This window comes from Crocodylus porosus, unplaced genomic scaffold, assembly GCF_001723895.1.
Source record: "Crocodylus porosus isolate Cpor-Errol unplaced genomic scaffold, CroPor_comp1, whole genome shotgun sequence".
Lineage (NCBI taxonomy): Eukaryota > Metazoa > Chordata > Crocodylia > Crocodylidae > Crocodylus > Crocodylus porosus.
The window spans coordinates 36267645-36295581 of NW_017728906.1; the positions used below are offsets into that span (position 1 = coordinate 36267645).

General features: G+C 42.9%; 1 protein-coding gene across 1 annotated transcript in view; it reads left to right on the forward strand.

Moving 5' to 3' along the window:
* Positions 1–27937, forward strand: part of MRPS6 (mitochondrial ribosomal protein S6) — a 53972-nt gene that overhangs the window by 16552 nt on the left and 9483 nt on the right. The window contains exon 2 of the mRNA XM_019528888.1: positions 20445–20584. Coding sequence (XP_019384433.1) covers positions 20445–20584 — 140 coding nt within the window. The remainder of the gene's footprint in view (positions 1–20444; positions 20585–27937) is intronic.

The window sequence follows — 27937 nt, forward strand, 5'->3', positions numbered from 1 at the left end:
GACATATTCATCCTGGAGTCAATCATGACTCCAAGATCCCTCTCTGCCTCTGTGCTGCCGAGAGGGTCAGCCCCTAACCTGTAACCATAATGCTGGTTTCCTCTCCCCAGGTGCAGCACTCTGCACTTTTCCTTCATGTAGGAGTGAAGACCTATATAAATAATGGGCTTGTATTAAGCTGCTGAACAACTAAACAAAACAAAAACAAAAAAATGCAAACCGCAAACAAAAAAACCCAGAACCCAAACAGAAGCCCCCAAGTCTTTTTGCTGCTTTATGCAAATTCTTGCATTTTTAATGGGCAAAATCAGTGATTTGCTCAATAGTATGGACTATCATGTAAGAAATTTCTTCAAGTTTTTTTTTTTTATAGCGTAAACATGCCTTTACCAGTTCTTTGATTCATGATCTATAATTAAGAGATGTAAACTCAAGGTAGATATGTTATTGGTACAAACATCAATTTCTTGGGCTTGCAAAACACCAAACCTAGCATCTCCTTTAACTGAAATATTAATCTCTTTTAGCATCTGGCCTCTATCTGTGGCCAATGTCTGTTACTTCAGAACTTTGAACACAGACTCTTAAAACACATACTTAAGCCTTTAAAACATACTGTGGAATTACACCCATTTTGTTTTTTCCATGAACTTTATTTTTGTGCTTAAAGACTTGAATTATTAGTGAATTATTTAAAAAAGCTTTTAAAACTTTAGAAACCAGGCTTTACGAAAGCTTTCAGTTTTGTTGTGGAAAAATATTTCAGTTTTTTTTGGGAGAATCTTTTGATGTCATTCTCTGCCAAAGTTTGTGTGTTGCGTGCGTTTGTGGGTATGTGCACATGTGTGGTGGGTTGTTTCTTTTTGGTTAGAATTTATTGATCGAAGAAAGGAAGGGGTTTTAAGAAAACAAAGTGGGCTTCAGTTCAGTTTTGTGTCCTTCCATTTCTGTTGTTGCCTGCTCTCCATTATCCGTGTCCCAGAAAGGCCCGCATGATACTTCTGACGTGAGTCATGTAAGTGTACTGTACCTGACTATTTGTAAAGAATTTCCCTCAAGGTAATAGAGAAGAGGGGAGAGCCATCAGAGGATCTCTGTATGTGCACTCAGTGAAGGATGCTTTCAAGTTTAAAACATACAGCTTTATTCTTATATTTTTATCCTAAGATAAAGGAAGTATTTCCTTCTATGGAGTGGGCTGCCTGGAAAAGTTCTGAAAACGTTTGCAGTCACTAATCTCTGGCTTTTTTTGAGGAAATCTTTGGTTTTTGCAGTGTAACAAAGCAAAAATACTCAGCTGTTAATTCAGTATATTGTATGTTCTGTGCCCTTAAATGTCATTGTTTTGAAAATAAAAATTAACCTTGTTACGTGATATTTTAAAGCAAACAAACTTGTGTGCAATGTTTTAAAATTTTCTTTTGTTTTTTTGTTTTGTAAAAAAAAAAATGTTTGTATATAATTACATGGTTTAATGTGCTTTAATTGGCCTAAGGTAAAGAGTAGTCCTAGAATGTAAAACTGTCATTAGGATTTCTGATTTCACTGTGAGATCTCTAAACTTTTGTTTTTGCAAAATGGTTTGTTTTGTTTACAAACATTCTTCCCCGTTCCCCTTTTTCCTTCATGAGGATTGGTTTAGAAGACTTTTGCTTTACTTTCATTCTAATATGAAATTCATGATGTAGTGACATCTGGTGACAATTTTTTAGCACTATCAGTTTCACTATGTAAAGTCAGACACTTTGAGCAAAGATGGTGATAATGTTATATGACAATTCTGTGTCTATGAATACACGTTTTTAAATGAGGTGGATATTTAAAAATAGTTGCTGTGCAAAATGTTAGTAGTCTTCTTCAAGAAGAAAGCGAATTATTTTCTAATATCACTAGAGAAGTCTTTTCATTCATCTTATTTTTAAAGCACGGTGTCAAAGTGATGCTGCTTTTTACCTTGTATCTTTTGATATAATGTTTTTTTAGATATCTGTGAAGTGCTTTTGGTTTTTGTTCTTGTTCTTGGTTTTTTCTTGCTATTGTATCTCCTGCAATTTTTATATGAAATACCAGTTAATGAACTGCCTTTTAAAGATATTCAACTGAAATACATTTCAGACCAAAACCAAATGATATCGTACAGCATTTAAATTTAAATCTTGCTCCCCCTCCTCCCCCCCACTGTATTATTTGAAAATGACCCAAATGGGCACACAGATCAGATAAATCTAATTGGGTCCAGGTCTGTTGGTCAAGTGTTATTTAAAGGTCTATTAAGATCTTGTTAAACAGTATACTTTTAAGAATTCTTGTAGTAGGAATATAGATTAGGAATGAAATTAATATCTTAATAAAATTAATATAGCTTAATTCTGCTTGTAAGTTGTTACTGTCCTTTACAACAAGCTTTTTGTCATAGAATTGATGTATGATAAATTAATTTTGGTCTAGTGTATAGAGTATTATATTGCTATAAAAACTTTGAAGTAAAATCTGATGCAAAACTCTCTCATAAATAGCACTGCTGGCCCTGTGTATACTGTTCTTTGTATACTGTATGAATATTACTTTTGCCTACTGCATTAGTCTTCAAACTAAAGCTCTTATTCAAGAGTATTTGGAGACTTCAGACTTTCTTGCAGTTTACATTCCTTTACCATGGCATTTTTGTCCTGTCTAAAAGTATTGTATGAAAACGTTTAGAAGCTCTGTACAAAGTTTCAATAAAAATAGAAAAAAACCCCAAGCAAACAGATATATTTCTGAAATATTTTGATAACTTTATATAATGAAATATTGTGTGTGTGTGTGTGTGCGCGCGCGCGCATGTGTGTCCATTACTTGTAATAAACACTTAACTTATTACCTTTTCAGTGCTCTCTAATCTCTACTAAAATATGACCCTGGGGTGGAATATGGTGTCTGATTTACCATTTAGTTTATGAAATGGCAAAATGCCTCATAGAATCATAGAAGCAGAGTAGGAAGGGACCTTGTCTTGTAGACCTTCAAGTCCGACCCCCTGCCTGGGCAGGAGAAAAAACTGGGCTCAAATGATCCCAGCTAGGTAAGCATCAAGCTTCCTCTTAAAGACCCCCAGGGGAGGAGCCAGCACCACTTCCCTTGGAAGTTGGTTCCAGATCCTAGCCGCCCTGACTGTGAAGTAGTTCTTGTGGATGTCTGGTCTAAACCTACTCTCTAACAACTTGTGGCCGTTATTCCTTGTTATGCCAGAGGGCGCTGGGGAAACAAGGTCTTTCCCAAACCCTTCTGGTCCCCCCTAGTGAGTTTTTATAGACAGTCACCAGGTCCCCCCTCCAGCCTTCACTTGTGAAGGCTGAACAGGTTCAGATCCCACAGTCTCTCATTGTAAGGTCTGCCCTGTTGTCCCCGGATAATGCGGGTGGCCCTCCTCTGGACCCTGTCAATGTTGTGCACGTCCCTCCTGAAGTGAAGCACACAGAACTGGACACAGTACTCCAGCTGTGGCCTGACCAGTGTTGCATAGAGCGGGAGGATCATCTCCTTGTCCCTGCTAGAGATGCACCTGTGGATGCACGACAAGGTCCGGTTAGCCTTGCCAACCGTGACCTTGCATTGTTGGCCCATGTTCATCTTGGAGTCAGTAATGACTCCAAGATCCCTTTCTGCCTCCATGCTCTCAAGAAGGGAGTTTCCCATCTTTATAAATGTGCTGCTGGTTACTACTGCCCAAGTGCACCTTGTCAGTATTGAAGTGCATCCTGTTTTTGCTAGCCCAGCTCTGTAATCTACCCAGGTCTTGCTGCAGTCTTTCCCTCCCTACTAGCATGCTCACCTCACCCCAAATTTTGGTATCATCAGTGAATTATTTAAAGAGGTTGCTTTTCACCCCATTGTCCAAATCGCCGATTTAAAAAAAAAAAATTGAACAGCATGGGCCCGAGGACCGAGCCCTGGGGGACTCTGTTGCCCACTTCTCCCCAGGTCAAATATGACCCATCCACCACCAACCACCCTCTGAGTGCGACCCTTGAGCCAATCTGCAATCCATCTGACTATGTAGGCATCACAGTCACCTAGTTTTTTAATGAGGATGGCGTGGGAGATGGTGTCAAAGGCCTTGCTGAAGTCCACAAAGACTACTTCCATGGCAACACCTGCATCCAATGCTTTTGTGACCTGATCATAAAAGGCAATCAGGTTTGTCTGATATGACCTGCCCCTAATGAAACCGTGCTGGTTGCCTTTGAGCATCATCCCTGAGGCTGGCCCATTGCAGATGTACTCCATGATGATCTTCTCAAAGAGTTTCCCTAGGATTGAGGTAAGATTGGGCCTATAGTTGTCCGGGTCCTCCCTCCTCCCTTTTTTAAAGATGGCGATCATGTTGGCTATCTTCCAATCATCTGGCACCTGGCCCTAGCACCACAAGCGCTCGTAAAGCCGTGCTCCCACCTTTACCTGCAGGACATGAGAAGGGAAGAATAAGACCAAGAGACATGCAGTTAAAGATTTTGAAATGCATCAAAAACACATTAGTGTAATATGGTACCTCCCAGTTGTTGGGGCAAGCCAAGAATGCTGACCATGTGGGTTTGATTTGATATAGCATGAACTTTTTCCTCATAAAACTATATGGCCAGAAGGGACCACAGGAGTCATTTAGTCCATCCAGCTGGATGGAGGCAAGTTTTATTTTGGCCAAAACCAGTCTTAGAAGGTAATTTGTCCTGGACTCTTCTTAAAAACCTCCAGTGCAGCAGATTCTACAATTTCCCTAGGCTGTTGGTTAAAAAACGAGGTGCCCAGATGTTTAGAATTTTTTTCTTGAGATTTAACATGAATCTCTTTTTGTGTAAGTTAAAGCTGTTGCTGCTTGTTCTGACCTTTGCAGCTACAGATAACAGTTGTTTGTCCTTCTCTTTGACTATTCAGATTTTTAAATTGTTGGTCTTGTCCTTTAATATTTATTTATCCAGGCTACACCTGACCTTGTTTCTTCATGAAGCTTGCTTCTCTGCTCCTATAGATCCTCAGTTTGTTCTCATCCTTCTTAGGATGTAGTATACAAAATCAATCATCGTATTCTATCTGAAGCCTAACCAGCGCTAAATAGAGCAATTCTAATTTATATTTTTTGGATCTGTTGCATTTCAAATGTTTTTAATGCAACCCACCATGATATGTGGTCTTTCCACACTTGTGGGGAAACTTAACTATTGTGCTTCCCTCCCAGCAGTGCGCGAGCAATCCAGCAGAGTTCTCGGAGCGTATGGAGGATGGCAGATAGTAGATAGGTCAACTGGGGGATGCTCTTTGTAATACAAATATTAGGCCACGTAGGGGGGTGCTCTTCTTCATAACAGGGAGGAATTGGTTGAAAATACAAAGGTGGAAGGCAACTTGGGTGACAGTGACCATGAAATAAGTGTTCAAGATCTAGAGAAGAGGAAGGAAGGAGTACAGCAGAATAAAGACACTAGACTTCAGAAAAGTAAACTTTTAACAGACTTGGGGAACTGTGAGGCAGGATCTCCTGGCAGTCTGAAAGGAAAGGAGTTCATGAAAGCTGGCTGTACTTTAGGGAGGTTATAGTTCAGGGGTGGGCAAAATGTGGGTTGTGGGCCGAATCTAGCCTACCATGCAACTTCATATGTCCTGTGGGCAAGTGCCTACCAATTCACTGTATCCAGCCTGGCCCTGGGCTGCCCTTGCTGTGCTTTCATGGTGCTGAGCCCCTTTCATTCCTGCAGGGGCAGTGCACACTGTGCTCCCACCTTTACCTGCAGGACAGTCCTGACCTCAGCCCTGCAGGTAGGGAAGTGGTGGTGGAGGGAGGAGAAGGGGGGGGAGTGGTAGGCATGTGGGAAGGTAGGGAAATGGCAGGGGAAGGGCAACAGCAGCAGCAGGCAGGGCTGGGGAAGTGGTGGAGATGGAGGGTAGGAGGGGTGGTAGCGGCGGTGGGCAGGTGGACAGCTGGGGTGAGTGGTGGTGGCAGCAGCGAACGGGAGATAAGCAGCAGCTGCATGGGAGTGTAGGGACTGCGCTGGTATCCCAGGAACAGTGGGGACCCAGGGTGGGGTGGCAGGGGTGTAGGGTCCACCTGACTCCATCGTATGGGCCTTGCATGCACTTCCTGGGTTCTCTGCTCAAGCCATCCGCCTCAGGGGAGGCCCACGCAATGGAGCTGGCTGCCCAGCCCTGCTCACTGATATATACAGGTGATGAGGAAGGGTGGGGAGCTTCGTGCCATAGAGCCAGGCTAGCTCTACCCCTCTCCTTGCCATCCCGTCTGAGCCCCATGACCTGCATCGCTGTTTTCATCGCACAGGGCTCCCCCCCCACCCCGGTGCTGAAGCGCTTAGGCTTGTGAGCCCTGTGTGATGGAGCCGGTGGCCTGGCTATTCACAGTCCTGGGGCTCACAAGGACTGCATGTTGCTGGAGGGCTCTGCCTGCTGCTGCTGCAATGTGGGGGAGGGTGTTTGTAGAGGGGACCTCACACACCCATACACCCCACCATCCACCTACACCCACAGCCCCCCCAGAAACCCCATACTCACCCACCAACAAACCTGCCATACCCATTCACACATTCCCCCACACATACATATACTAACCCATCCACCAGTGCGCCCCCTCAACCTCCCACACAATATACAAGAGTAAGACTTTATTTTGAGCGATTATGCAGTCAACTCTATATACACAATGCAAACACACAAATCAGAATAAAAATATTTATTTAAATAAAATTAAAATATGTTAGTGTAGACGTTATAATTTTTTAGTATACAACTTGTTTTTTTCCTGGTTCCAAAATGGCAAACCTCCTTCCCAGAAGGAGCACTTCTGGGAGTAAGGGGAGGGACTTCTGGTGGCAAAGATCAGGGGTTAGAGGCAGGATGTCTGGATGTCCAGTCCCAAGATGGTGACCAGTGGTGGGGCACATGTCAAAGGGTGGGACTACCCTTGCAGCCATCAACAGCTCACCGAAACGCATTGAGTGTTGTGTCGTGTGTTGCAACGTCCTCCCGCCCCCCCTGCCCCCAGCCCACCCCGTTAGTAGTTGTTCAGGACGAAGCTACCCCAGGTTAGTTGCCCACCCCTGCTGTAGTTGTTCAGGAGGAAGCTACCCTGATGTGATTGGAAGAATGTGAAGTGCAACAGGAGACTGACCTGGCTAGATAGCAATTTCTTCAATCAGTTGAAACTCAAAGAAATCCTACAAAAAGTGGAAACTTGGTCACATTACTAGGGAAGAGTATAAGAGTGTCACACAAGCATGCAGGGAGAAAATTAGGAGAGCCAAGGCACTATTTGAGATGCAACAGGCAAAGGACGCGAGATTGTCGAAAGAGGAAGCCCAGAGAAAGCAGTGGCCCCTTATGGAATGCAGAAGGCAATCTCTGTGGATGATGCAGAGACAGCTGAAGTGCTTAATTCCTTTTTTTTTTTTACCTTGGCCTCTACCAGTAGGGGCAGCTGTCAGATCGCAAGTGTAGTTGGCAGCAAAGATCGGGAAGGAGGCAAACTGCCTAGAAGAGTGGAAGAGCAGGTTAGGGATTAGAACAGGGGTGGCCAGAGTGTGGGCTGCTTTGGGCCTGTGGTGGCCTTCATTTTCTAGCCCCTCTGTCTGTTATTGTGGCCAGTTTCCATGGAGACCCCAGGAGCAGGGGCGCTGTGATAGTGGGGGGCCAGAGTTTCCATGGAGATCAGCCCCATCAGTGTTAGCAGGGTGTGTAACTGAGTGGGGAGCTGCTCTGGGGTTTGGATCTTGAGGTGGTGATTCACTGCCTGTACGATCTGGGCGAGGGCATGCAGGCAGCAGATTGCAGCTTTGCCCCAGTTCCGGACTGTGCTGTTACTACTGCAAGATCCCAGCCCTGGCCCTGAAGCAGTTCACTGCCCAGCCTCGCGCTGTACGCAGTGCTGCTGGGGCCCATCTCCCTGGAAACCCTGGCTCCAGGCTGTCACCCCGCTGCTGCTCCTGGTGTCTCCATGGAAACTGGCTGTGGCAAGGTGGTTAGGGGCTGCTGGGAAATGAAGTCTGGCTGCCAGCTGGATCCCCATTTTGCCCACCCCTGGATTAGAAGTTAGATGCTTTCAAGTGGGCAGGGCCAGATGGTTTGCATGCTAGGGTACTGAAGGAATTGCCTAAGGTAACTTTAGAGCCATTGGCTATCCTCTGAGAATTCATGGAGGTCAGGTGAGGTCCTGGATGATTGGAAAAGGGCAACTTATAGTGCCCATCTTTAAAGAAGACAAGAAGGAGGATCCAGGGAATTACAGACCGGTCAGCCTGGCCTTGGTACCTGGCAAGATAAAAGAATAGGCCATCAGGGAATCTATTTTGAAGCACCTAGAGGAGAACATGGTGACCAGGAACAGCCAGCATGGATTCACCAAGAGCAAGTCATGTGTGACTAACTTGATTTCCTTCTATGATAAGATGACTGGCTCTGTGAATGGGAGCAGAGCAGTGGATGTGATATACCTTGACTTCAGTAAGGCTTTTAACACTGTCTCTCATCATATTCTCGTTAACAAGCTAAGGAGGTGCAGACTAACGTGAGTACTGTAACACTGAATATATAACTAGTTAGATCATTTTACTCATCTAATATTTATCAGTGACTCAATATCTACTTGGGTGGCGGTATCAAGTGGAGTTCCCCAGGGTTTGTCCTGAGTCTGGTATTGTTTAATATCTTCATTAATGATTTGGATGATGGGTCTGAGTGCACACTTAGCAAATTTGTGGATCACACCAATTTGGCTGGAGTTCCAAATGCTCTTGAGGGCAGGGCTAGGATCCAGAAAGACTTGGATAGGTTGGAAAATAGTCTGCAGTTAATCACATGAGATTCAGCAGAGACAAGTGTGTAGTTTAGCACTTGAGGTGGTATAATTGTATATGCAGATAAAGACTGGAGAATGATTGGCTCGGCTGCAGTACTGCACAGAAGGACCTTTTAGAGTGGACCACAGGCTGAATATGAGCCAACAGTGTGCTCCTGTTGCAAAAAAGCCATCAGTATACTGGGTTGTATTAATAGGAGTCAGTTAATTGCAAATCAAGGGAAGTGATTCTTCTGCTCTGCTTATGTGTGATGAAGTCTCATCTGAAGTACTATTGCCAGTTTTAGGCCCCACACTTCAAGAAGGATGTAGGCAGATTTGTGGAGAGCACCAAAAATGATTGGAGGCCTGGGAAGCGTGACTTCTGAGGGAAGGCTGAAAAAAAGAACTAGGGTTGTTTAGTCCAGAGAAGAGAAGACTGAGGGGGGCTTAATAGTCTTCAAGTACCAGAAAGGGCAATTTATAGAGTGGATGGAAATGGTGGTGATCTAGGACAGGACTAGGAGCAATGGCCTCAAGTTGCAGCAGAGGAGATTTAGGCTGGAGATTAGGAGAAACTTTCTGACTGAGGGTGGTTAAGCATTGGAGCAGGCTACCTACCTAGAGAAGCAAAATCTCCATCTTGGGACATTTTCAAAAGTAGGTTGGACAGAGTTGGCTGGGTTGGTTTAGTCAAGGTCAGTGCTGTCTTGAGCAGAGAGCTGGATTTTGTGATGTCCCTTCCAGCCTTTTTTGTGATTCCAACCAACATGACATTTGCCTTTTGCAACAGCATCGTATATTTAGTTTGTGATTCACCATAACCCCAAGATCTTTCTTGGCCTGTTGCTTGCCTCCCCTCTATTAATCATGCACCTTGTTTTTATTTCCTGCATGAAGTACAGGGTGTCCGTCCTTAATGAATTTTGTTTTATTTTTCATAGCCTTGTTCTTCAATTTATTGCTTCGGATTTTCTCTCGGCTAGGGACAGACATTACACATAAAGTGTTTTAAGTGATCAGAAACTGGTTTAAACCTGTAACAGAACAAATGTTCAGTGCACATAAACCAGTTTGCGAAAGACCTGGTTAAATGTAGTATCAGACTTAACTGATCTGGCTTAAACCAGTTTATGCAATGTCTGTCTGAGACCCCTTTCTGGTTTAAATTAAATCAGACTTCCCCAGCTTCATGGCATGCTCTCTGGGCAGGGCTCTCTGCTCCACAGCAGGGCTGACCCCTCCTCTCTGTTCCCTGGCTGCATTCTCTTTAGGCATCTGCCTGGCTTCTGCTCCCCTCCTCCCCCAACTGTCTGCTAAACAGGCTTCCCCATCCCTCACAGACACCTCAGCATTAGCTAGCAAACCACATGCTGGCTACTTCCCAGCTGTGGCACACTGGACAAAGGCAGAATCAGTAGATAGCTAGTAATGCCCCTCTGTTTTCTTAATGGGGTGGTAAACACCAATTTAGAGGTGATAAACATTCCCTGCTGGGCTGTTCAGGACTGGGGGGGGGGATCCCATCCTAATCACCAAGTCCTGCCAGGGCCTGGCCATGCCTACTTCAGCTCAGCACTCTGCAGAGGAGGGAGGGCTGTTCTAGTGCCCCCTGGCTTCTAGCCTGAGCCACTGCAAGCATGTGCCTGCCTTTCTGGGATGTCTGTCTGGTTGGAAAACTGATTCAGCCTGGCCAGGTTAGATTAACTGTAAAGATTGAATCAATTCAGGCTAAGTCTTTTTGAATGTCTGTCCCTAGCCCTGAAGTCCTTGCTGTACCGCTTACTTGTTTCATGTGCAAATTTGGTGAGAAAGTTTTCATCAAAATGAGGGGTTGGCAACCTTTATGGATGGCAGGCCACTGCCAGAGGCCCCTGCTGCTATCCCAGAACTCTTTACTTTCTTATGTATGACCCCATGGTTTCTACTTAGCATCACCACCAATTGCTGTAGATTTCCATGGCCAGTGGCCATGCTGAGGAGCAAATTTGGCAGCGAGGGTAGGGAGCAAGCAAGTAGGGCTGGGCAATCATCATGGGCTATTCAGACAAAAGGTGTGGAGCATGGCACATGAATGTGCTGTGATAAATAGTACCTGAAAATGGAGCTTGAACTGTAATTCCATTTATGATGGAAGTTTTGTTTGCAGTTTCAGCTTAAATAACATATTGATTGGATCAGTAGTTGAAAGAAACTCAAGTTCTTGACCCTAAAACTAAATACTCCGTCTATGTTTTCTTTTCTCTTAAGATTCTTTGGGACCTTGTGAAGTACTCTTTAGTCATTTCACCTCTTGCTGTATTTATTTTTTTTCTTTCCTCTTATGAGTTTTATCAACTGGCTAGAAAGCTGAGCAATGTAATAAGGTCATTCAATGTGGCTTTTATTCCAAATGCAAAGATGCTGTTTCTTGACTGGGAAGAGTAATGATTGTATAGGTGGATGCATGCCATCAACTCTCTTTTCTCTCCCTCCCCCTCCCCCCCCAAACTGCAGAGTCAGTTTAAAACAGAGATTATATAGTAATTTCAACTAGTAGACAGTGACTTGCCCTGCTGTAAGATGTTAGCGTGCCAATGGTGCATGGTGGGTGTGCTGTGAGGGGGCCCAATCCTTGTTTTGGTAACACAGCCGCAGCCACTTCCCTGCCATATACTCCAAACATGCCAAGAAAAATGTCTTTGTGTACCATGCCCTGGCACCTGTGCCAGGGTTTAGCCTACCTCTGTTATGGAGGCTTTATTGGAAGCTGCTGTAGAAAATGCTGCTGGGATGGTCAGAAACTAGGGTCTCTGGCTATAGAACTAAAGTCAAATGTGCCATATGGTTCACTGGTCCTCATTAGAAATCAGTGGCTGACAGACATGTCCAATGGCTTCTCTTGGGTTATTGGCTTCTGGGTAGTTGAGTAACTAGCTGTGCCATTCCAGTGTTTTCTACACACCTTGAATTCTTCCTGCTAATTCTTGTTGTGCTTGCCAGTCTTTGTTTGAGTTCTGCATGACTGATAAGAGCATACTGTGGACCTCCCTTTTGTGCTGGTAACATTTAATATCTTCTTAAATAGGCACGCAGTTGGAACCATGCTGTGCTGCTTGTTAGAACAGTTGGCCCCTGTTCTTAGAGTAAATATTGACCCAAAAGTACTCTGTTCCCTTTTTAGACCCTTATGGGGTGACCTAGGTAAATATATGCATCTAATAGGGGTGCACCGATAGAGATATTTGGGGCAGATGCAGATAGCCGATTTTTAAGGAGGCATATTGGCCGATACCAATCTGATTTCCAGTACCAGCCCAGCAGCTTGAAGAGCAGTGTTCAGCTGGTAAGTCTGTTGTGGTGGAAGGGAAGGGGTGTAGATTGAGGCCCCTGCGGTGAGAGAGGGGTTGGGCCTGGGGCAAGCGATGCCCAGCTGGAATGGGACGGAGCAGCAGCTTGTCTGGGGGGCACAGCTCCTGGTATTGCACGGACCCTGGGAGGGCATGTGGGGTGTGTGGATCTGCACAGGGCAGGGTGGACTGTGGCTGCGGGCTGGGGCAGTGCTGGGCTTTTCCTGATGGGAGGCCTGGGCTGCACTCGGGGTGGGTATCTATGGTGCTGGGAGGGGCAGCCCCCCCTCCCATAGTCACTGTAGTCCCCCCCCCAGCACCCTCTCCCAGTGCTGCCACCCACCACGCCCCAAATGCAGCCCAGCCCAGCCAGGAAGAGCCCAGTGCAGCCCTGGCCCCAGCCTACCCTGCCCTGTGCAGATCCAGGTGACATGTACCTCCCATGCCCTGCTGGGGTATGTGGAGCAATGGGTACCTCTCCCCTTCATGCCCCCCCCGGACCAGATGTGACTCCAGCCCACTCCCACCCTCAGCGCGTGTGGCCTTGATCTGCCTACCCTCCCCTTCTTCCACTCCCACCCCCCTTCCACCACAACAGATTTACCAGCTACACACAGCTGTCCAAGCTGCTGCTTATGCTCCTTGCCGCCTACGTGCTGTACTCCAGCTGCACAGGCCCTTTATTGGCTACATTATTGGCCATATCAGGCTGATTTCCAATACATTCAATTTTTTTTAAAATGGTGCTGATTCAATATTAGAGCAATGTATTGGTGCACCTCTAGTATCTAATGGCTTTCTGCTCGCTTAAATAACTTCTGTTTAATGCACAAAAGGGTCAATAAGAGGAGAAAGAAGGAGAAGTTAAGAATAAGGTTGAAGTGCTTCTGCAGTTGTATTTTATCTGTGGCATCTCAGGCCACGTATTACATCTGGGCATATAGTAGAGCTTTTTAGTAATCTATTTTTAAGTGACTTCATTATTAGTGAAAATGGTTCCAAATATGTATCATGACCACAATGTTCAGTGCGTGGTTGACTTGAGGATTCTGGGCAGAGAAGAAAATAGGGAGTTCTAGATATTAGGGCTGTGCAAAACTTTGGTAGCTGATTTGATGCGGAGGAGGTTTGGCCCAATTCGAAGGCCGAATCTCCAAATCTGAATCAAGTTGGGAGACCCATTAATCTCTCTGGATCGAATTGGAAGCCTTCGAATCAATTTTGGAGAGATTCAACCATAGACTGTACAGGCAGGCACTAGGTAGTGGCAGGAGTAGTTGGATGAGCCCTGGTTTGAGCTGGCATGGCGAGGCAGGCAGTGCTGGCAGCCCTGGGAGAAGCCATGACAGCTGAGGGATCAAACCAGGAGCTGGGGGGAAGCCCCTGTTTGTTCCCCCAGTCCCTGATCATTCCCTCAGCTTCCCGGTCATTTCCCGCAAGCCCCCACATCTTCTCCTGGGGCTGTCAGATCCAGCCGCAGCTTATCTGCCTGCTCGCCTGGCGGCTGCCCCGCTGGGGCAAGACAGGCTGTGCTGGCAGCCCTGGGAGAAGCCGTGGGGGCAGGGGGGAATGATTGGGGAGCTGGGGGATTGAACCAGGACCTAGGAAATCAAGCTGGGAGCTGGGTCTCATCTGACTGCTCCCCCAGCTGCTCCTGCCAGCAATGCCTGCCTGTATAGTCTATGGCCAAATAAGATTCAGCACCAAATATCTTCGGATTCAGACGGATTGAATCGGGACAATGATTTGAATCACCAAATTGAACCACTGTCCCTCTGAATCCGAATTTGAAGCGAATACTTTTCCACTTCGCACAGGCCTACTAGATATCCTCCAGTTTAACCAAATATTAGCATATATTGAAAAGTAGGGGCAGGGAATTGCCACCATCCTGTTGCTGCAGAAGGAGAGCACAGTTCCTTGTGATTTAGTCCGTAGATAAGTGTCAACATTAGATTTTTCAAGGGACAGTTCTCCAAATACATTTAGGGCCCATCTGGGAGATTTTGTGTTTCACATAGGGAACAACAGAAATTAGGTAATTTTTCTTATTTGATAAATGGGTTTTGCAGATGAATGCAGTTAAAAGGTCTGACTGGCCTCAGGTGGGGTCTACATACATTACAGTCTGCATTACAACACTGCAGTCTTGGCATTTTGTTTTACTTCCGCTCTTGTCTCATGGCCCAGAAACCTCACTGGCTTGGGAGCAGAGGAACCAACTCAGAGTGGAAAGACTTCTGTAATCATGCAGTGCCATATCTCTTATCCTCAGTTGTTCTGGCCCTGTTGGGGAAATGGGGAACTCCAGTAACCAAAGAAATAGGTTTCTCAAAGGCCATGGTTATACAGCTTAGTGAGAGGTTTAAGCATGGATAAAAAACCCAAGATTTTGTTTGGGGGGTGAGATCACAGAGAGAACTTTTCAAAGCCAACAAGTAAGCTGCATATTCAGAGTATTGCCACAAATAGGGAGAGTGCCAAAAAAGGCTGAGTTCAAAAAAGGTTTGAAAATTTTTAGTATCAAATTTTGTGGTTTCAGTTGTTTTTAACATGAGACACTTTCTCTCAAACTCCACTGTGCTTGAAAATTGCTCTGTTAGATATCACTAAGGTACCTGTATAATTGCTGAATGAAACGGATGGTTTTGGAAGCATGAGAGAGGCTGAGTAGTAAACGCATTTTTTTTTTTAAGGTTTCTTTCTTTTCTTTTTTTAAAATGCAACATGCATGCCAAATGTTGAACAGAGGGACTGACAAAGAAGTCTGCATAACCAGTTAGCCGTTTGTCTAAAAACAATCAGTTCAGGTGTCTTTGAATAAAAGCTCTGTTTAAGGTTCTAACATCAGATGTAAGTGAGGGACAGGCAAATTAGACCAGTCGATTTAACACTTGTTTTTGTTCATTGACCTGACCAGTTGCTTCTGCGATAATTGTCTGATCACCATGGTAGCTTTTGCAGCTCAGCAGGATGTAACAGAGGCAATGGGAGGAAGGTTAGAAAGGCAGCTCCTCTTGCTTTCTAAGAATACATTGTTCAGTCTGGCATTAGAACACTACAGGTGCCTTGCAGTTGACAGTATCTTGTCAGTCTGTTTCATTAGACAGTCTCTTTTTCTGAAACTTTCTATTTTTAACAAATAAGGTATAGTCTTAATATCAGGTTCTGACTTCAGGTTCAAAACCTTTTCAATACATCAGCATTTATCTTTTGTGCCTGTTTGCACAAAAGTAGCAGCATTTTTTTTTCCTTTTCCTTGAGGCCAGATCCGTGGTATACATTACATTATGGGTCTCTAACAACGCTGTACCCTGTGTTTAGCTTACACACACAACTTAGTCTGTAAAGCTGCTTTACATACTTAGGGTCTGCTTTTGCTTCCCTTTAAAGTCAATGACTGCTTTGTACAGGAGTCAGGTGGAAATGTTTCCCTGAGCAAGGAATGAGAGAGCAACAACAATGCTGAAAAAAGTGAAGGGACAGTATTACTTTATAATCCCTTATAAAGAAAGGCTTTGATATTCAGGCAGACATAGGCTTATGGGTGCTATAGTCAAGGCAGTTTAGGTCTGATTCTCTGGTCTGCTAAGCCTCTTTGTGCCGTGGTAAGTGCTAGTGAATTTCTGCAAATGAGATGTAGCCCTTCATGGATGTGAAGGGGTGTGTTGGGATGGGACATAGAGAAGCGGAGTTGCTACCATGGTTGATTCTCCACTGGCTTCCTGTTTTCTTTCTTTATACTGTGGCCAAGCATAATTCAAGGGCAGTGGAGAGTCAGAGATTTTTGGACCCTGATGTTATATGTTATAAAGACTACTTCATCTCCAGATTTCTTCTTCTAGAAGACATGGTTCTGCTGGGGAAATCTGATGCCTTAGGGAAGGAAGGGTTATTTGCCAATATATGAATAGAGGCTGCCTCCCCTTTTAGCTCTAATTTTATATGGAAACTCATCCACTCATCTATTAAGCTAGTTTTTAATAGGCAAGAAGTAAGGGATTCACTCTTAACAAAATGTGAAATGACTATAGATATATCTATAGATATAAATATATCAGTAAAACTATAGATATATCAATCTCTCTGTCTATCTCTCTCTCTGTAGTGGTCTTTTGTTTGAATTGTGAAGGAACATGGATTTTGGGGTTTTTTAAAGATTGACTTTGGGATTTTTTTTATCAGGGATGTTTCAGTTTTCCAATAGGGAACATCAGAATTCCTGCTAGGGAGGCCAGTGGCAATAACCTGCCTGCTCAGAGCTGGCACCTTGGACCCAGCTGGATGTGGCTGACCTCCTGGCCTATTGCAGCCAGGAGGACATGCTTTGACAATTCAAAGCAGGCTACAACACTCATCTTCTGGGCGATAGCTACCCAGATGGCCGGGCAGGGGGCACACATGGGAGTAGTGCTGCACAAAGGCCAACTTTGCAGCCACAGCCCAGTGGCAGCTGGCCCGGAGAGGCACATGCCTCTACTGGCTGTGCAGTCCCCATCTGGGTCTGGCTGGTGCGTAGCAGGTCACAGCCAGGGAGCAGCCCCCACTGCCAAACTGCTGCAGTGGGTAGAGGGTGCAGGGAACTCTCAGGGCTGCTGCAGCAGTTCAGCTGGCACAAGGGGTAGCATCCCCAGATATCAATTGGCTGGGGCCCAGGAGTTTCTTAGAGCAAGTATCCCTGAGCTACTTGACAGGGCAGCTTTTTGTACTGTGTGGTCAGGATGGTGCTTTTTTATACTGCTGAGGACAGCATGGGTGCTAGCCCTGGGCTCTAGCTCCCCCTGGCTGCAGATCTGGGATGACCCAGGCAAGATTATTCTGCCCCAGGTGACACAATTTGCCCCACAACAAAGTGCATGTCCAGGCACATGCGCTGAGGCAAAAAGCCCTGGCTCAAATTTGCACTGCTTCTAGTTGATCTGCTGCCAGTACATGTGCCTGCATGTGTGGATGTGCCCCATGAGTGGAGCCAAGTTCTTCGTAGTGAATAAGAGATGGCAGGCAGGAATGGTAGTGAAAAGGACCAGAGTAGCTTAGATGGATGGCACTGGATGGGAATTGAGGGGAGGTGACCTGTAGACAAAGAAAAGGATTAAGAAAATGTTATTTTCACTAGCTTTCCAAATGGCTATGAATAGCCTAGATGATAATTTTACCTGTATAGTGACAGGAAAAAGTCATGTCCTAGATATATTATGCAAAAATAATCTGCAAGAGTTAGATATAACCTAGATGTGAGGAGCTGGGGAGAGTCCAAGCAGAAGGTAACACCAAAGTTACAGGCCCAACGGTTATTTTTAAGGAGGGAGTTGTGAAAAAGATTGAATGGCACAAGATTAAGAGCTCTGTCATGTTGAACTTGAATTCATAGCTTGACACCCATGAGGGGACGGTAGAGGACTAGGCCAAACTTTGTTTTGTCAGAAGGAAACAGACCAGTTTGGAGGAGAGAGAGACAACTGTGTAATCCACATGGAGAGAGTAATTTCATTTTGAGCTTTCAAAAGAAACGCATAGACAAAAGGGATAAAGAAAGAGAAAGGGGTCCAAGGACAGATCCTTTTCAGTTCCCCAGAAGACGCAGGAATGAGGATGAGAAGGATCCTTTGAAGAAAATACTGAAGAAATGATTGGAGAGGTAAGAGAGGCAAGAGTTGGGGAAAGCCCAGGAAGAACAAGAATTCAAGAAGAATTACATGACTGTAGGGCAGTTAGCAGAGGATTAGGGTAGATAAGTACTGGTTCTGAGCTTTGCCCAGGGAGAGAGCATTAGAGATTTTGGTTTCAAGTTGTTGGACTGTGGAGGGTCTGGGATGACACCTGAAAAAGTGTAGCTCTTTAGGGTGATTTTAAGTTGTACGTTCAATAAGCATCTTCATTTAGAGAACCTCTCACTCTTAGTTCACTGTAGCAGATCTTACAAGTGTGACAAGACCTCGGCAAACTTGAACTGTAGTAGGACAGTTGTCTTTTTTTATAAATTGAGGAATATGGAAACATGTTTAAACCAATGTCATCTACGTTTTTTATTTAAACTGTCACTTAGTTTAGCAGAATATAATTTACTAGGTATTTTATGACCTCTTAAACTCTGTTCCACTTTTTCAGATTGAGGCTAGACATAACTTTGGCATCCGCTTGTTTGAGGAATCTATTTAGTTGGTCTAATAAAAGATAACACACCTACCCAAAGAACCTTGCCTGTGTATGTTTTTAGACTAACACAGCTACAACCAAACAACCCTGGTCTGAGGAATAAAATTTTTCATTGTATTGATTCCTCTGAACTTTGGAAAAGTTTTAGCAAGGTGAAGGTTTCTCCTCTTACTTGCAAGAATGGTTGTCTTGGGTGCCAGTCATGGTTTTGTAACACCATTTACACACAGGCTGAAAAAGGACAAGGATTTCTCTGCAATTTATAATTGACTAGACTTCAATTTTTTTTAAAAGGGATTTCCCAAACAGTTTAAACTAAATCCCTTTGGCATGTCGGGGAATGGAAAAGAAACTGCATTGATTTGTGAGAATTTCTTCTCAGTCCAGACTGTGACTATCTTTATTAGGCAGAAGGCAGGGCAGAGGTGCACCTTACAGATTGACTAAACATCCTAGTTAGGTTTTTAATTTTGGAAACATCCAATGGATAATGTCATGCAAACATTGTAGGTCTACACACCTATAAGGAAAACCAAAAGTTTCAGATTGTCTTAGGTCTGCCAAAGAAACAACAAACCTGCTAAATGTTTTCCGTTCTGTGAATCTACTATGTATGTGGGGGTGTTTTCATACTTCCCTATACCTCTGGTAAAATGGAAGGGATACCCAGAAATTTAGGGTGAATGTGAACTAAGGTGCAAATCATCCTAGTCATGAATGGTAGAGTATGGCTGTTGCAGTACATGTTCACTGACTGCTGTTAATATTTCTGATAAATTCCACAGTCTTCCTTATTAACCAAGACTTCGCATCTCTCTTTGAGAGGCAGACGATTAACTTTTGCTCATGATATAACTGAGGGATTGAAGAACAGTTATTACTTCAGACCAAGAAGGAATGCCTGGATGATGATGATGGAGCAATTACTTAAATTCATTGCTTAAATGCTAACTACTTTGAAACTTGCTAAATATTTTGTAACTTTCTTATTTACAATTGTTGCCCTCTCATCAAACAAATGAACCTGGGAACATGTTTTGATATGGGATGGTGCCTTAAAAGTAGCTTTAAACTTGATTTTTTTTTTATTGTGTTAGGCATCCAGAAACTTGATATTAACAACATGGTGCTGCTCTTCATTTTAGCTATCAGCATCATATAGTGTGTGATAAACAGCAGGGTTGTTTTAACTGCTGAGAATATTACTGCCTTACTGCCACTTTCAAAACATTCTTTTAAATTTTTTTAACTCTTTTTCGTAAAGTAATGGTGACGTGGGGTTGGCATGATCTAAAACTCCATATCAGTCTTGACAAGCAATTATCAGAAATAATATTCTCATTGACCTCATTGGTTTTTAGTTGCGTCCTTCTTAGGGAATTACCAGCACTTGTTAGAAGTAGAATTCATTTTGTCCTCCTTTAGTTCTTTGTGTTGTAAATAAAACCAAAGAATTCAGTTCAAATTACAAACATACATAAAAGCTATGAAAATCTGTGGCATGAATTAAAATATTGAAGAGTCATGGGGGTTTTTACGTGCATAATGGAAAAGATCAGGTAAGTATGCTTGTTGTTGATCAGTGCTACTTGCAGTCAACCAAAATTGATGGTGTTCCACTTGCACTCATCTCAAATAGTGTGTTGAGAACATCACAAATTATGAAAAATCATTGTATTGAGAAAACGTTGTAATGCAGGAACTCAATTCAAATGCCAGCTGATCTGCAGAAATGTGAAACGAGCTCTTGGCCTATGCATTGACTTCCTGCAGTTCAAAAAAGGATCACAAAAATACCAAACAAGACCTGCACTATTGTAGATGGCTGTACAGGTAGGAGGGCAAAGATAAATCAAATTCATTGGTCATTCCTGTCTGCCCACCCATGCAATGAATGCAGTTGGGGTTCTAATTTGGCATCACTGAACTCGGTAATAGTTTGCAATTGATTTTGGTGGTAGAAAACCAGCTGTACTATTTCAAAATGTATTTGACACCTTGCTAAAATATAACTAAGTGTATTTGTGAGTCTTGGCTTGTGTTACTTCTCTGTTGACTCTGATACCTAACCAGCTGTTAACTGATTTTCATTAATTTAGACATATACCTAGTTATTATTCTACTTCTTTTTTCTTTTAAAGCCTGAAACAGCTGCTACACTGAAGCGCACTGTAGAGGCTCTGATGGAGAGGGGAGCAATTGTGAGGAATCTGGAAAACCTGGGAGAAAGATCATTGCCGTTTAAAATCAGCAAGCACAGTAAATGTCACACCAGAGGAGGGTATGGTATATTCAAGAGTCTTTAACATTCCTTTAAGAATGCTTTAGGAAGTAAAGTTGACTGTTTTATTCTGTCATGTACCTGTTAGGTTAAGTATTTAGGTAATTGGTCACTCAGGTAAGTGTCCTGTAGTTACGAGCATAAAAATTGTGCAGTGCTATATCTTTATCTACTACATGGTTAGCTGTATTGTACATCATAAATCATGTATTACAAAAGAATTTTGTTTCAAGGCTATCTTAATGAGCTGTATTCAGAGAGACCTCTTCTCTGAGAGAGAGCATTGTTTCATGTGGATGCTTGGATGCTCCTCACTTGGAGGGGGGGAATATATCTATATTATATTCTCCCCTCCCATCAGTTTTAGGGTGTTTGGTAGAAGTCTTGTCACATGACCAGAGTCAGTTACTAATTGGCAAGACCAGTTCTCCCTCCTCTTCCCCCTCACAATGAACAACGTTTTTAGCTGCTGTGTGTGTCATGGCAAACATGGGTGTTTTTCCTGATGACTTTTTTTTAATTAATTATGACTATTGGTATAATCTGAGGAGAGTGTAGTTACAACTTGATTTGATAAACAAACATTCATAAAAAAAATGATGGGCTGTATTCATATTGAATGTGAATTTCCTTATATAGCACCAATGAAACCATACTGTAGAGCTTCAGTCACTCTTTCATTGCTCAACTTTGGGTTTTGCTGCTCTTTGAGACCTGCCTCTGAAATGAATGCTGCCTCTCAGAAACGATTTGAGAAATGTTGCTAGGCAACCAGTACTTCATCATGGTTGTGTACAGTAATAAAAATCACGATTGGATACCCGCTTTTCTTATTGCTTTTAACGTACATAAGAGTAACGTGATGGCCAGTCAGCATGCAGACTAACCTTTGGCTAGGTTGCATATTAGCAGTTGTCATATCCTACCAAAGATGCACTTTTCACTTGCATGACCACTCCTAACTTCTCTCCCCAGGGCTAACTGACAGATTCACTCCCACATATAAAGACCCTTTTTTATTCTCCTCTATGAAGTAGGAGAGGTGATCCCTATCAGTTTTAAAGTCTTGTAACCTGCATGATGTGCATGTTACTAATCAAAGCAGTAGTACTTGCCATTGCTTACCTCCACCTTTCCTTCTTGCTGCTTGGAATTATCACTCATTAACCCGTTGCCCACTCCTTCAAATAGGTGGGTGCTCCAGCATGTGGCCCCATTAAATTGGCCTCTTCAGGCTTAGAGTCTACATTGTCTGTCAGTTGCTATGCATGTTTCTAGTGCCTCATGGAATTGCACACACACAAAACATATTTTAAAGAACACGATTAAAATTGCAAAGTCATGCACAAAGGTTTGTAATGCCAGAATTAAGGTTGTTTCTGCAATCTCATGTTAGTCCCCTTATGCACATGCATTACGATACAGCTTTTAATTATGTGGCAGCATACTAATTTCCCCCAAGAACCCTGCCTCTCTTTCTAGCCAGAATGGATGGTACTGCCTTATGAGCTGTTGTTTAATAGCTTGTTTTTTTCCCCCCCATTCATTGTGTGGCCTGAGCTTTATTAACTGCCCACTATTCAAACCATGTTCTGAAAACAAGGAATTATTAATTTCCTCAAGGCTTTTCTGACATCACAGTAACATAATGCATCATCATCATCATAACTACTTTCACAACACTGTTATAGAATGAGGGGGTAATATAACCCCTTACAGGTGAGGAGTGGATGCACTTGAAAATTCATGTTGCTTACGATTGATTTTGGAAGCTCAATTTTACCTAAATACCTAAATACATTAAATGCTATATACTGTTAAGACTAATTTTTCAGTATGTTTGGAGTGCAGACTGGATGACACTGACTTCAGTAGTAGGTATGTGTGTGTGCCTAGTAGTTCTACAAATCAGACCTAAGTTCACAAGCCAGGCACCAGGAAAACACAACAGGCAACTACTATCTGTTAGAGGTTTGCTTTAAGCGACTTGATCGCCATCATCTATGAATTCTGTGGCAGACGGGGCATCCAGTTCCAGTTCTTCAGGGCATCATTTAATTCCTTAAAAATTAGATTTGCATCTTTTTAGTAAACATCTAACTTCTGCAACAAGTGAAGTGTCTTGCAGACCATTGCCTCATTTGCTACATAACCTTGGCTTATCCAAATCTCAAGTCCTTGCTGCAGAGCATGGAAGCTTTTCAAAGAAAAATCTTCATATTTTTTTTTAACATGAGCCAAAACCTGTTTTAACCACCCAAAAAAAAAAAAAATCATCAGCCTGAAGGCAAAACCCAACACATAATATTAAATCAGGTTTCGCATTAGGGTCTCTTACAAGGGGAAGCACTAGTCAGCCTTTATAAGCTGAAATGATAGTGCCATCTAAATCCTGGAAAAACTTATCTATTTAGGTCTTTTGTGTTTGTGGTTATTTTTTTTGTACCAGATAGTATTGCATAACAACACTTAGTTATGGTGTGTTATTGATGTACCATCAGATATTTTCTGTGGTTGGGACCATAATTCATTCAGGTTGTTTTAGTATAATCTAGGAATAAGAAATAAAAACCCAGTTGTTTATCTTGTAACAAATATTGTTTTGTATAAGGACTTGTAATGCACTTGTAAAGGAAGTCTTTTTTGGGGGTTTTTTTTAAACGTACATAATATAAAAAGCAATAGTAATTCCTCATAATCTCCAGTAGCCTGACATTTGTTAAGAAAAAACGGCTAATCTTTCCTTTAAGAGGCAATTTTAAATCTTGTTTATTCCCCCTTTTCCCTGACTTGGTATTAAATGTAACGTCTCTCCTTCTGTCAGAGCTGTTGCTGAAATAACCACATGGGCAGTAGGATTAGTTCAGGAGGTACTGTGACTAAGAGAAGAATCCTGAATATTTCAGTGTTACGTAGAGTGTTTTTGTCATGAGACTGTAGAACTAATTTTTAAACTTACAGTTAATTCCCTGTTAAGTTTCCAGGTGCTTGTATGCTCCTAAGGTGCACACTGAATCTGTTGCTATGCTTTGACATCTTGAGTATTAGGGTGACATTAGAGTGGTAAAATATTCTTGGTGTGACCCAGGACTTAATCTCACTGGTGATTCTAGTCTTCGTGAGCAACCACCTCCCATCCATTTTGAGGGGCATGACATCTCTGCTAACTGCAGTGCTCGTTTATATGGAAAAGCAACATCAGTAAAGTAGGTAATGGATTTCTGCTTGCCTTTGTTATGGTAGGTGATGTATCCTTCTAGATACATTTACGCTCCCTGTTTTTACTCTCTCCCTCAATTCTGTTTCTCTCGCATGAAAATGGGGGGAGCCAGAAGCATTTGATCCAGGTGGCTCTTCTAAGTCCCAGAGTAAAGTGCTCTGATCATATACCTTGTTTAGTTTTGACACCACTTTCAGTTTTACCTCATGCTTTCTTCATCCAGATAAGGATTTCAACAATATTTTAAAGTGTCATTATGTGCCGTATATAACGTACAGAGTTTCTGACTAAGAAATGTAACGCTGAATCATGCACTGTAACAGACATGATGAAGCAACCAGAGAACTTAGCTAGAATAATGTCTTGCCTTCACTGACTGGCAAAAAATCAAACTGGAAAATATATACTTCCAGAGGTCAGCTTGTAGGACACTTGTCTTCATGATGTGGTTTTTCCACCTGAGTGTTATCATATTACCCTGTCATTCCTCACAAAAAAACTGTTGCTGTATGAGAAGCCAGTGAATATTAAAGGAATATTCAGGAAATCTCGTCAGGAAATGAGAATTTTACTGCTGTCTAATTTTTACATAGAGTGGGGGTGTCACACTCAGACTGGTCCATGGATAGTGTTCCTTGCTTTTGCAGGTGTCTGCATGTCACAACAATTATGACTGCAGTGGGTTTTGCCCATGTCCTGGTCTTGCTGTGACTGGAAGTTACAGCAAGAAGTCCCACAGCCATAACCAGGGTCACTGCTGCGAAAGGGAGTGTTGGCACAGCAGGCAGCAGAAGGTTAATGTGGATTCCTGCTGCTGCAGGGATAGTTGTCAGCACAGTCACTACTGCACACCCAGTGGCCCCTGCCCCTTGCCAAATGCTGCCAATTCCCATGGCCACTGGCACTGACAATGGGGAGCAGTAAATTTGCCAGCAGCTGCAGGAGGCATCAGCATAGCACCTACTCCTGTTGCAGCATAAGGTTGAGATGGGGACATGAGCCATGTGCTTGGGCAACTCCTGCTCTTGGTCCTTCATTTTTTTTGGCCCTGGGAGAAGGGGGCAGGGAAGATGCAGGCCATGTCCAGTTCACAGGCTGTGTAGCTGACATTCCTGACATGGAGGATCTAGATCCACAATTATCTTTGAAATTAATGGGAATTGGGCATTTACATTCTCCACAGTAGTGTTTCCCAACCTTTTCCAGCCCAAGGCACATTTACATTAATAAAAGTGTTCCATGGCATTGCCCATCCTCACCTATTGTAGCTCATTTTGTAGCTCATTGCCATGGCAAAATTCCACAGCATGCCTGGTCATTTCTGACGGCACACTTTTGCGCTGTAGCACATTAGTTGGGAAACACTGCTCCAGAGGGTAGAACTCAGCCTAAGTATACACAGAATGAAGTTTGTGTGTTGCGGGTATAGGAAGCTCCTTCATTAATGCAAATTCATGGCTTTTTCATCCTTTTAAATGTACTGCTATCCATAAGTTTGATATAGTTTAGAAAAACAACTATTGTAAACATTGTAACAGGGACAGTTTTCCTAGGAATTTGACGGTATGTACCTTTTGGGTTTTGGTGTAGTTCTGATCTTTTCCATTTAACTACTTATTAATCCATATTAATGTGCATGTTAGATTAAACATTTCTGAAATGGAAAAATATCTTTTTAATCCAAAATTGTGATGGATGAGATGCTGCTTATTTTTTCTAGTTCTGATTTCTTAGGAAGAGCTATTGCTTGGTGCAGAATTTCTTGTTTAAGTAGAATTTATTTGATCGTTTACTCTATATGATTCTTTTGTCATGAGGAAATGTTAGTGAGGCCCAGTACCAACCTACAGAATGAAATCCTGGTCTTACTGAAGTCAAAGGAAGCTTTACCATTGGTTGAATGGGACCAAAATTTTACAAGTAATCTACATAGACTTTCTGGTGTTTTTCCTCTTCTTTTGATCTTGATTTTTAGGCAAGTGATGCCTTTTTGTAATTAAAGAAATAAAAATTCTTGTTTTCTAATAAGAATAACATCTGCCTTGGGCTGCTGAGAATTAGTTCCCAGGGAACATGTGTGATCTATAGGATGCTTTTAATGTAAGAAAAATTGTAAATTTCAGGTAACGCAAGTAGGTATGGATATAGGTGTAACATGTATTTAAAAAAAAATAGAGCTATTAAATCATTTTCCCACCCCTTCAATTAAAAAAGGAAGAGGTTACTAATTAAACCTTTACAATACTGCTTTGTGTGGCTCCATGATAAGGTCTGTAAATATTAACATTTTTGGAAAAGGTTTTTAGAACCTTGGTAAAATACGCCATGTAATATCTTGCAACATCTTTATTACTGCCTTTTTTTAGGTAGATAAACTGCTGTACAAGGACTCTAATACTGTTTCCAGTGGGAGTCAGGTAGCTAAGTGACTTGGCCAACATCACAGTATTAGAAGAATCAGTGAAAGACTATAGACTGGGCTTCCTGACTTTATCCCCTGCTTTAGGCAATACTTGTTCATTAAGAATGAAGTCACTGTTAGTCTAACTTGTCCTTACTTCTCATCTTAATGACCTGCATTTAAATATTACCACTTAATACAGTAGTTATTTTCCTGTTTAATGCAAAGTTATGCTGTCCTGAACATGGATGTGCTTGTTCTTGGATTTGGCAAACTTAAGATGTTTTAGTAAGAGTGAATTAGGATTTGAATCCAGAAGGTGGTAGACTTCAGATCCTGAAGGTGCTATTTAACATATTACACAATAATTGGATCTCCAAAACCACTTCCAAAGAACATGCTCTGATTTAAAGCATGTGATGAAATTATATGAGTCTGTCACAGATTTCTCAAGCCCTGAGTCTCAGGGTATGTTTGTGTTGCTTGTAAAGGCTTTTGGATGATTTTTCTTTAGCAGAACAGATACTATACTGGATAGCCTGTCATGCTAGTTTGTTAGTTTGTGTAGGGCCCTGACATTTTACAGCTGAAGAAACCAGGTAAAACATTTTGCTGTGCTTGTTGTTTTCCTTTAAGGGGATCTACTATAATAGTCTCCCAGAAATAATTTTGAAAAATCAGTTCAGAGGCTGCCGCAGTAATGGAATGAACTAGACTCTTTGCATAACCAGGGTTTAATAACCTAGAGATCCATGACCTGGAGATGGGAGCACAAAGAGCAGCAGCCAGGAATTCAAGCATTTTTTGAATACCACTTCTGACCCTGATCTCTGCTCAAGAGATTGGTTACTAATGATATTTTTGTGAAATGGCACCGAGTATTTTGAAATCAATTATCTCTGTCTAATAGAACAGATGAGGTGCATGAGTCCTAGTCAGTACTCAGATTTAGTGTGGCAGTTTTTGAGAGCCATCATACTATCAGACTGTGTGGCATTTATTTTTTTCCCCCCAATTTATTTTGATTTCAGTAACTGTTAGTCCTCAGCAACTGTTAGTCCTCTCCACAGTCATTCAGCAGGATTCATTTCTTTTATTTGTGAGTTCCATCACAAACTGCATGCAATTCTAGTTACTCATAACCAGAGATCCAGGTTTTCCATTTCCCATGGAAAAACAGAGTAAAACATGGATTTTCTCATCTTACTGGAGAAACCTGTGGATTTTGCAGTTTTGCAGTGGCAGATTTCCAGCCTGCAGGGGGCTGGGGGGGGAGCATGAAGAGGGCAGTCAGGCAGGGGGTACCATGTGCATGTGTATGTACATGGCTGCCAGGCAGCCTGGAGAGCAGCTTTTGCAGGTAAGGAGGGGGGTGGGAAATTGAGGCCCCCATAGGGAGGGAGTTGGGTGGGCTGGGGCTGCAATGCTTAGCTGCAGGGCCCTGGTGAAGAGTGGGGCTCAGCCTTGGGCAGCTTGTCTGGGGGCCAGGGAAAGAGGTTTGCTCCCTGCCACTGCACACTCCTGGGGGGGAGGGGCATGATGCTTAAAGCGGTTTGTTTCTCTGGAGGCCACCAAAATCACAGACACACACTCATTAGATGGCACAAAAGGTGTATTTGCAAATAGGGTCAGAGCAGAGTCAAGAACTCAGATTACTCCGAACCCACCAAGGAATTTTGCAGGCTGTATTTATCTTTTTCCTCCTGGGCACGTGTGCAGAAACAGGAACTCT